This window comes from Antedon bifida, chromosome 10 (genome assembly GCF_963402885.1).
Source record: "Antedon bifida chromosome 10, ecAntBifi1.1, whole genome shotgun sequence".
NCBI classification, from domain to species: domain Eukaryota; kingdom Metazoa; phylum Echinodermata; class Crinoidea; order Comatulida; family Antedonidae; genus Antedon; species Antedon bifida.
Window position 1 is genome coordinate 1,158,492 of NC_136235.1, and position 10,044 is coordinate 1,168,535.

General features: G+C 34.8%; 3 protein-coding genes across 3 annotated transcripts in view; 1 reads left to right on the forward strand and 2 right to left on the reverse strand.

Moving 5' to 3' along the window:
- Positions 1-10,044, forward strand: part of LOC144854164 (serine/threonine-protein kinase RIO1-like) — a 107,916-nt gene that overhangs the window by 79,068 nt on the left and 18,804 nt on the right. The window lies entirely within an intron of this gene.
- Positions 561-3,521, reverse strand: LOC144854540 (NXPE family member 3-like). Its single transcript, XM_078712487.1, has 4 exons — positions 3,510-3,521; positions 2,077-2,825; positions 1,709-1,767; positions 561-1,360 (listed from the first exon to the last, which is right to left on the reverse strand). Exons 1-4 carry the CDS (start codon positions 3,519-3,521, stop codon positions 561-563), a joined length of 1,620 nt encoding a protein of 539 aa, XP_078568613.1.
- On the reverse strand, positions 4,257-8,288 carry LOC144853938 (NXPE family member 4-like). The gene is made up of 4 exons (XM_078711807.1): positions 8,185-8,288; positions 5,808-6,559; positions 5,415-5,473; positions 4,257-5,074 (listed from the first exon to the last, which is right to left on the reverse strand). The coding sequence occupies exons 1-4, from the start codon at positions 8,266-8,268 to the stop codon at positions 4,275-4,277; spliced, it is 1,695 nt and encodes a 564-aa protein (XP_078567933.1). The 5' UTR covers positions 8,269-8,288; the 3' UTR covers positions 4,257-4,274.

The following is a 10,044-nucleotide window of genomic DNA, read 5'->3' on the forward strand; positions in this document are numbered from 1 at the left end:
ATTAAGCTACATGTGTTTCTCTACACACCGTAAAAGAATCCGGCGGTTTTACAAAGGGCCGTGCATTTGCCATGATTCCCCAATCTTAAAAATCATGGAGGAAATGTATTTTAATTCCAGGAAAGAAAACCCAAGAATGAATACAAAAGTGTGTAGAAGCAATTAGAATATTTGCATATTAATTAACAGGTGTTGCGTTCATCTCATTCTTAGAAAAACTTTAATTTGTCTCTCTCTACGGATCATAGAACAAGCAGGACGTATTGATACTGCGTTGTATATTTACCTATAATAAGACATTTAGCGTATCCTGTACATAGAAGAAAAGAATAAATAGTGAAACACAGTATTAGAGGCTTATATAGTGATACGGAGCCAACCCAGAAGAACTTGATTTGAACCAGCAAACGCTCACACAATATGGGTAAGTAACAACTCACTACAATTAGTGTTTGACTGTAAACAAGCAGGCCTGAATAGGCCTATAAAGTACGTATACTTGAATAAGACTCAATTGAACCATGGAGTAAAGAATATTATTTTTTACTCCATGATTGAACTCAGACGTTCAATTCCGGACAAATATGTGAGAAGTAAATAAACAGCTCTTGTATTGCAACTTCTAGTGGCATATGAATAGTGTTCGGTGAATTATAAGACAAGTTCATGTCCCAAATGTCTATGTAATGGATGCCCATTCCGTGGAAAGTTTCACGCATCAGACGCCGGAATTCGTACAATAATACGTCACTCGTCAGCCTAGCGATTATGAATGTTTGTAAAGATTTCGAACTGTGTCTTCTTGGATGTGGACTCTTAATAACGAATTTAGTTTGTGGACATTTTTTTCTGAAAGCAATGATGGCAGCTTTGATATGTTCTAAACGACTCAGATATGCTTCTTTTGTCCACACCTCGTAGTGTGCCCATGGACTTATCATAATCACGTATTCACAACTATCAGTTGGCAACGATTCTAAAAAGTCAACCTCAAACATGCCGTCACCGATTCGCTCCAAACCGTTTCCAAGAACATACGGATGAAATTGGAAGGTCAAATTAAGAAAATCTGTGAGGATTGTATAACGTTTCTTTGATAAATCTTCAGGTACATCGATATGCAGATACATCAGTAACTTTTCACACCACTGTCTTGTCGTAGAGTCTCCCAGAAAGACAAGACGTTTGGTTGATGTACACTGTCCTATCATTTTTCTTGACCAACTTCGGCTCCGACAAGCAAACGAATGCCATGTATCTCTATACCAGAACCCGTCACTTAGGGGCTCAGGAGTATCTGGTGCGCACTCGGGTCGCTCTATGCTGTCCAATAATTCTCTATGGAATGTTCTTGATGGATCTAACAAATAATAAAATGTAAAATGTGTGATGTAAAGCGGCAATATATGCGGTGTGCAACGCAAGGACGTAAGTGCAACACAAGTCAGTTGACCAATGACAAGCCACTGTTCGAATAATCCATCGCTTGTGATTGGTCAAATCACTTACGTTGCGTTACGTCCTTGCGTTGCGTCGCTAGTGGGAACCAAGTTTTAAACGTACCTCATCCATCCTATCACGCAGTACTCAAGTGTGTGTCGTGCATTACAACACTATGTTTACGGCTGAACACAACACTTTTGTAAATCTAGCGTTTTATTTTATTTATTCTTTGAACTGATTAATGTTTGTTGTTGTCAATACGTACCTGATCTCAGAATTTCAAATGTACTTGTTCCGTTTGTTAATTTACCAAAATTAATTTTCCTACAAATAAGACAAGTAAAGATTTAAATTGTAAAACTTCTCCACATTGTATCCCACATGGTCTTGAGAAATAAACAAGATAGAACAGTGATCAAGTGAAGTTTGAACACATTTTTCTTAATAGACAACTTTGTCAAATCACTTTAAAGCGTTAAAAACAATGTTATGATTTGATTGTTGTTAAAAATAGTATTAGTAACAAATCCAAATTGTTAGAAATATCTGAATATCAGTCTCGGACCAATAGCATTAGGTAGTATCAGTAACATCTTTTTAATTGCTTTGCACTAGTAGAAAACAATCACTTACCTTTGAAATAAATCTTCATTTTTTGTTATTAATCCCGTATAAGACTTGGATAGAATTTCGTGAACGTTTCCTTTGGATCGTATACCGTATAAAGAGGAACAAGGTAACGTAGAGGGTGGATCACACAGCATCAACGAACCTCCCATTGCTTTAGGTTGTGGATACTCACACTTGTCTTGCCATACCCCAACGTTGTGTATTCGACACAATCCATACTCTTCTTTATTACCAACTTTGTATGTAGCGTTCCATAGTTTACGTTCCTCCATAGACCAGACGGTGTGTTTGTAAAAGCTGACAGTTTCAACAGTATGGACGAGAATAATACTCAATTGTACTTTTCCATGGCAAGGTGCAAAGAAAATCGCTTCGTAAGTTCCATTTTTAAAATCTAGAATTTTAGCTGCTGTTGAACAACGAGCTGTTGAAATGGTAGCGTACCAGAAATCGCCACCAAGAACACGATGGCGGCCGAATTCGTCAAATGATTCAATTATTATACTAAAGAAATCACCGACATGAATATCAGTGTTGTTGTCTTTGATATGAAAAGTAGTTTTGTCTGTATCAGTAAAACCCATGGAGCCCGGAGTACCTTTGCTGTTGAATACTGGCTCAGGTACCGGAATGTTATTCTTCAACGAGTTGTACGTTGGGATTTTAATCTTTTCATCTTCATAAAAATTCGAAGAGAAATTTCTATAATGCCCTCCTACTAGGTAGATGTTTCTGGTTCTTTCCAATATATTCTTAAAGTGAAATATTAAACATGAATGACTATAAATAGCAACAAATCAAATTTGAAACACTTTAAAAGTGTTATTTTATAGTATAGATTCTAGACTGAATTTCGACTTAATTTGGCAAAAAGATACATCTTTTAGACTCACGTTGCGTTTCATACGTATACTACTAATTCTCAACAAAAATCCAAAGCCTACTAGCGATGGACTAACATAAATCATTATAAAGGCCTACTTTTATTCTAGCAAAATCAATAGTGTTATTTTTCTTGCACATAATACATTTACTTCCTATCACCATAGCATAATTAACATTGTTAAAACATTAATTTATTTTAGAAAACATTCTTGGAAGATTACATTTAGAATTACCATGTTGTTAATAGTATTTATATCAATAATGTTCGGTTAATTAGTTATAGTATTCCACCATATCCATCAGATTTGTATGTGTTGCATCAGAGGATGCACCACCTGTTTGTGTGCCACCGATGTAAAGGTGTAATCCAAATTGATTGATTGATATAGGCAGGGAAGAGTGAACACTTCCCTGATATTAGCTAATAATTGTGTTGCTGCATGATATCACAAAACTGACACAAATTAACACTGAATCGGCGTACCACAAGAAGATATTACATCAGTCCAGACAGTAGACAATAAAAAAACAACAATATTAAAAGTACATACCGGAAACGTCATGTTTAAATATACCAATATCGTTAAGCCAATGGCTATTGGAAAATATAATAACTTCGTATTTGTAGCCATTTTTAAAAAGAGATAAACCACGTAGCTACCACCTTTAATGATATTCTACCATGACTGCTTTTAACTGATGACGCCGATGTTTTTTTTTAGTTTGTATACGTAATAAAATAAATAAACCTTTGTACGATCGGCTCGGTGTCTGCTAACAGAGAAAAAAACCAAGTTAGTTAAGGAGAAATTATTATTAATTATGACTGGAAATACTTTGGTGCACTCGGCATAGAGCGTATACAGTGTTAAAAATGTTGATGATGTAAATTATTGTTCAGCTTTGATTCTATTATAGTTTATGATCTATCTCAGGCCCATTGTTTTTGTGTCCCGACCAGAGAGGACTCTAACAAAACCGTAAATGTAACGTAGAAACACGTCGCGCCCAACTGTAAGCAGAAAACACTTCAATTCTTTTATACTATAATCGATAACAGTTTAATAAGAAGTAACATAGGCCTATATATATATATTGACCTATCCTGCAAAATATCAGAACAAAATAACATTTTTTAAAGTAGCAATGTTGAATTAAAGCTTATTGAATAATTCACCGATTAAAACTTATAGTTGAACACAATAAAATAAGATGTGATGATTTTACAAATTTAAATCTTGAATGAATACAGAACTGAAAAAATGGGTATATAGATAAACAAACAATACGTATACTTAAATAAGACTCAATTGAACTTAAACGTTCAATTCCGGACAAATATGTGAGAAGTAAATAAACAGCTCTTGTATTGCAACTTCTAGTGGCATATGAATAGTGTTCGGTGAATTATAAGACAAGTTCATGTCCCAAATGTCTATGTAATGGATGCCCATTCCGTGGAAAGTTTCACGCATCAGACGCCGGAATTCGTACAATAATACGTCACTCGTCAGCCTAGCGATTATGAATGTTTGTAAAGATTTCGAACTGTGTCTTCTTGGATGTGGACTCTTAATAACGAATTTAGTTTGTGGACATTTTTTTCTGAAAGCAATGATGGCAGCTTTGATATGTTCTAAACGGCTCAAGTAGGCTTCTTTTGTCCATACCTCGTAGTGTGCCCATGGACTTATCATAATCACGTATTCACAACTATCAGTTGGTAACGATTCTAAAAAGTCAACCTCAAACATGCCGTCACCGATTCGCTCCAAACCGTTTCCAAGAACATACGGATGAAATTGGAAGGTCAAATTAAGAAAATCTGTGAGGATTGTATAACGTTTCTTTGATAAATCTTCAGGTACATCGATATGCAGATACATCAGTAACTTTTCACACCACTGTCTTGTCGTAGAGTCTCCCAGAAAGACGAGACGTTTGGTTGATGTACACTGTCCTATCATTTTTCTTGACCAACTTCGGCTCCGACAAGCAAACGAATGCCATGTATCTCTATACCAGAACCCGTCACTTAGGGGCTCAGGAGTATCTGGTGCGCACTCGGGTCGCTCTATGCTATCCAATAATTCTCTATGGAATGTTCTTGATGGATCTAACAAATAATAAAATGTAAAATGTGTGATGTAAAGCGGCAATATATGCGGTGTGCAACGCAAGGACGTAAGCGCAACACAAGTCAGTTGACCAATGACTGTTCGAATAATCCATCGCTTGTGATTGGTCAAATCACTTACGTTGCGTTACGTCCTTGCGTTGCGTCGCTAGTGGGAACCAAGTTTTAAACGTACCCCACCCATCCTATCACGCAGTACTCAAGTGTGTGTCGTGCATTACAACAATATGCTAACGGTGAACACAACACTTTTGTAAATCTAGCGTTTTATTTTATTTATTCTTTGAAATGATTAATGTTTATTGTTGTCAATACGTACCTGATCTCAATATTTCAAATGTACTGGTTCCGTTTGTTAATTTACCAAAATTAATTTTCCTACAAATAAGACAAGTAAAGATTTAAATTGTAAAACTCCTCCACATTGTATCCGACATGGTCTAAGAAATAACTAAAATAGAACAGTGATCAAGTGAAGTTTGAACACATTTTTCTTAATAGACAACTTTGTCAAATCACTTTAAAGCGTTAACAATAATGTTATGATTTGATTTTTGTTAAAGATAGTATTAGGCCTAGTAACAAATCCAAATTGTTAGAAATATCTGAATATCAGTCTCGGACCAATAGCATCGGACCAATAGCATCATGAACTAGTAGTATCAGTAACGTCTTTTTAATTGCTTTGCACTAGTAGAAAACAATCACTTACCTTTTAAATAAATCTTCATTTTTTGTTAGTAATCCCGTATAAGACTTGGATAGAATTTCGTGAACGTTTCCTTTGGACCGTATACCGTATAAAGAGGAACAAGGTAACGTAGAGGGTGGATCACACAACATCAACGAACCTCCCATTGCTTTAGGTTGTGGATACTCACACTTGTCTTGCCATACCCCAACGTTGTGTATCCGACACAATCCATACTCTTCTTTATTACCAACTTTGTATGTAGCGTTCCATAGTTTACGTTCCTCCATAGACCAGACGGTGTTTTTGTAAAAACTGACAGTTTCAACAGTATGGACGAGAATAATACTCAATTGTACTTTTCCATGGCAAGGTGCAAAGAAAATCGCTTCATAAGTTCCATTTTTAAAATCAAGAATTTTAGCTGCTGTCGAACAACGAGCTGTTGAAATGGTAGCGTACCAGAAATCGCCACCAAGAACACGGTGGCGGCCGAATTCGTCAAATGATTCAATTATTATACTAAAGAAATCACCGACATTAATATCAGTGTTGTTGTCTTTGATATGAAAAGTAGTTTTGGACGCATCGGTAAAACCCATGGAGCCTGGGGTACCTTTGCTGTTAAATACTGGCTCAGGTACCGGAATATTACTCTTCAACGAGTTGTACGTTGGGATTTTAATCTTTTCATCTTCATAAAAATTCGAAGAGTAATTCCTATAATGCCCTTCACTGTAGTACATATTTCCATTTTTTGTTCTTTCCAATAACTGTAAAATTGAAGTTTTTTTATTTAGTTCGTTAGTTATATATAATAAATAATTTTATTTTCTGTAAAATAAATAAGTTGTCTTCCATAATAAATACAAACAAGAGAAAAAAAAGCACAATCATAACAACCCTCGACTCTTTGAATAAACAATTTTTGTTAAAAAAAACAACAAACTCAACCGTTCTTTTCAGAACAAATATACGTGGTGTACATTTTTATCAACAAAAGAAATAGGCCAAAACAGAATTAAAGTAAACAATGTCAAGGACACAATCCATGAAACAATTCTACTTACCAGGAGATTTCGGATTATATACCCAATTTTGACAACATATTTTTCTTTCCAACCGAAACAGAACCACAAGAAAGAAAGATTTTAAATCCGGTTTCACAAAATCCAATTTGATCCGGGTTTTAGAGCAGTTTTTTTTCTTTTAGCAACAAGGTGATCTCAAGAAAACTTGAGAAAGGCGCAGGATTGGTCAAATGGACAGTTAAGAGCATGTCAATATAATAACATTAGCAATGCTAAAAATAGCAATAGCAATTTCAATTAAAAAGCAAAATTAGAAATAGCAACATCTTAAGCAGTGAATAAAACAGCATTAGCAGTGCTAAAAAACGCATAATAGCTTAAGATTAAGTAAAACGTAAGCTATGCACAAAAAAAAGGGGGAAAGAGGTTATATAAGAGCTTATATTATGCTTAAATGTGCTAAAGATATAAATGCTATATTCTGCTTATTTATGCTTTTCTGTGCTTAGACCAATCCTGCGCCTGAGTGGAAAACTTTTGGAATTTTTCAATAGAAACAGGCCCATGATTTTAAGATAGGAGCAAAATTGTGAAATTACGTCACGAGTGTTCTTCTGTTCTTTAATGATTATTTTAATGTCTGATCTTTTGCATTAATTACCAAAATTCAAGGAGAGGGCCTCCCTTAGATCCGCTTTGACATCTTTATCTTTACCTTTAACGTGAATTTAAGTTTTGAAGATTGATTTCGGATAGTATCCACTATTAGATCAGAATGGTACGTTGTAGGCCTACAATTTAATTCAAATTAATAACTTTTCATTACACATTTTTTAAATTTTCTAATGATTTTATCATTACAATTTGATCAAGTTCATCAGTAACATTTTAAATCTTGTAAATTCACTTTATATTCCATATTACCTCCTTTTTTCATTGATTTTCTTATCTTTTTCTATACTATACTTACAATAGAAATTTAAGAAATTGAAATTGATAACTAATTAAACATTTAACTCGCATAGTTCCCCTTTCATAATCTGGCTAAAGGTAAGACGGACGTAATCTATAACTGACAGAGTGTTTTAATACCACTCAATTTCACCTTTCACAGTCTGGTAGAAACCTCCATGGTAGGATCGGACCATGGAGGTATAATGTTATACCAGGGAGTTGTATTTACAACTCCCTGGTTACACCTCCATGTTAGGACCATGTTAAAAACAGGGAGTTACAACTCCCTGGTTATACCTCCATGTTAGGACCATGGTAAAAACAGGGAGTTACAAGTCCCTGGTAAAAAGACGGACGTAAACTAATATTTGCAATATTCTGAAGAAAGTCAAACAATTATAATAAATACATACCGGAAAAGTGCTGTTATAATATACCAACGTCGTTAGACCAATGACCAAAACAAGCACAAATAATTTAACGTTATATTCAGTCATCTTAAAATCCGTTTGAAGACCGTTGAGGAAACAAGTACGTGATGCTCATTGTCGACAAGCGTGAACAGATTGAAATACTAATGTAAAAGCACTCGTTGTCGAGGAGGTGTTTAAGATTCTTCACGCCCAAAAGGTTTTATTCCGTGTGACGTTCGATGACATCATAGTCGTTAACGAACTAAGCGTATCCTTAATAGTATCCTAAATGACTAGATTTTTAAAATGTATTTATTCTTTATACTGGGTAATATTAATTCAGGAAAAAAATTTTTTCTCTCAGACACAAATCACAATCACAGTAAAATTACAAAACAATTTAAAACAAACCAACGATACAAATACAACAAAAATATATAACAGACAGAATAAAATACAAACCCACCCAACCCACGTGATTGGATTGAAACACCAATGTTAATTATCATATTGTAAAATTTATTTGATTGTTGTTACTTCATATTTGAGATGTAGTCTATAAATTTATATAATTGCTATTCTTTGACAACTAACGGTGAATATATGGTTTCGAAGAATTACAATTATAGCATTTCAAATGAAAGTTTGCGGTAGGTTACACCACGTATATAGTTCTGAAAATAACTGTTGAGTTTCTCGACGTTTCGATCAATATGCTTTGATCGTCCTCGGGAGTGAGAAAAATAGTTGTCAATCATTTTTGAAGTATCGCGTTATTCATAGAATGAGCACATACCGCATTAGACAATGGAACATGAACATCGGATACCGAATGCATTCATTTAAAATTCAAAAGAATTACAAAATATTACAAAAGACTTCTGTGTAGTTCATTCAGCTAGAAAGTTACCTTATGTTTTATTAGCAAACCATTTAATCCACTGAACAATAGTTACGTTAGTTATGTGTTGGATAGCGAGAAAATATTTCATGAGTTGTAACAACGCCGGCAAATGATCGTTGTGCCACTGTAATTATAATCGTTGCCGCCGCACAAAAACCCAGTTTTAACGAAACAAGCGACACGTGAGCATCGCTCGTTACTGTCCGAATATTGTCCGAAGTCGGTTTCAAATTTGTCTTACTTCGTATTTATATGGCGTTTTATTAATTTTGTGATATCACAAACTTGTGTAAAAAACAATCAATGTTGTGTCTCGTGAATAAATACAGTTTATATATCGCGATCATTCCATAGAGATATTTTGATCATTTTTATGACCCCAATTAATTACCACAAACAATGCACAGTGCATCATTCTAAAGTCGTATAGTAGGCCTATGATACTGTTCTTTTTCTACCAACGACTATAAAAAATTGTCCATGTCTAGATGCTTGAATTTTTATGCGCAAATCAGAGCGTAGGCCTATAAAAAAACGCTTAAAATTCTAAAATATGTCCTCGGATCATCTGTACGACAGTACGCATTACTCCCCTACCCCCGCCGGGGTTCCGCCCTGACCCTTGCAGGGGTCACAGGCGGATTCCCCAATATAAAATGTACCTGTTGACGTCCACGGCTATCTGCTCTCAGCAAAGATTGAACATTTTGTGGAATTGAACCAAAAGTTCTATAATTATAAACCCATAACATATGACTTGAACAACTACATAGAATCAGAATACTATATAATAATGTGTGTGTATTTGTGTATACTTTCCTTCCTAAAGCAATATGGTGAAGTTAATTGCAGGTCTATAATGGAGCGGTAAAGTAGACGATTTATTTTCATCGTACAGAAATATCAGAGGATCAACTAATAATTTTTAACCGCGTTTAACGCATGGTTATGTCAAA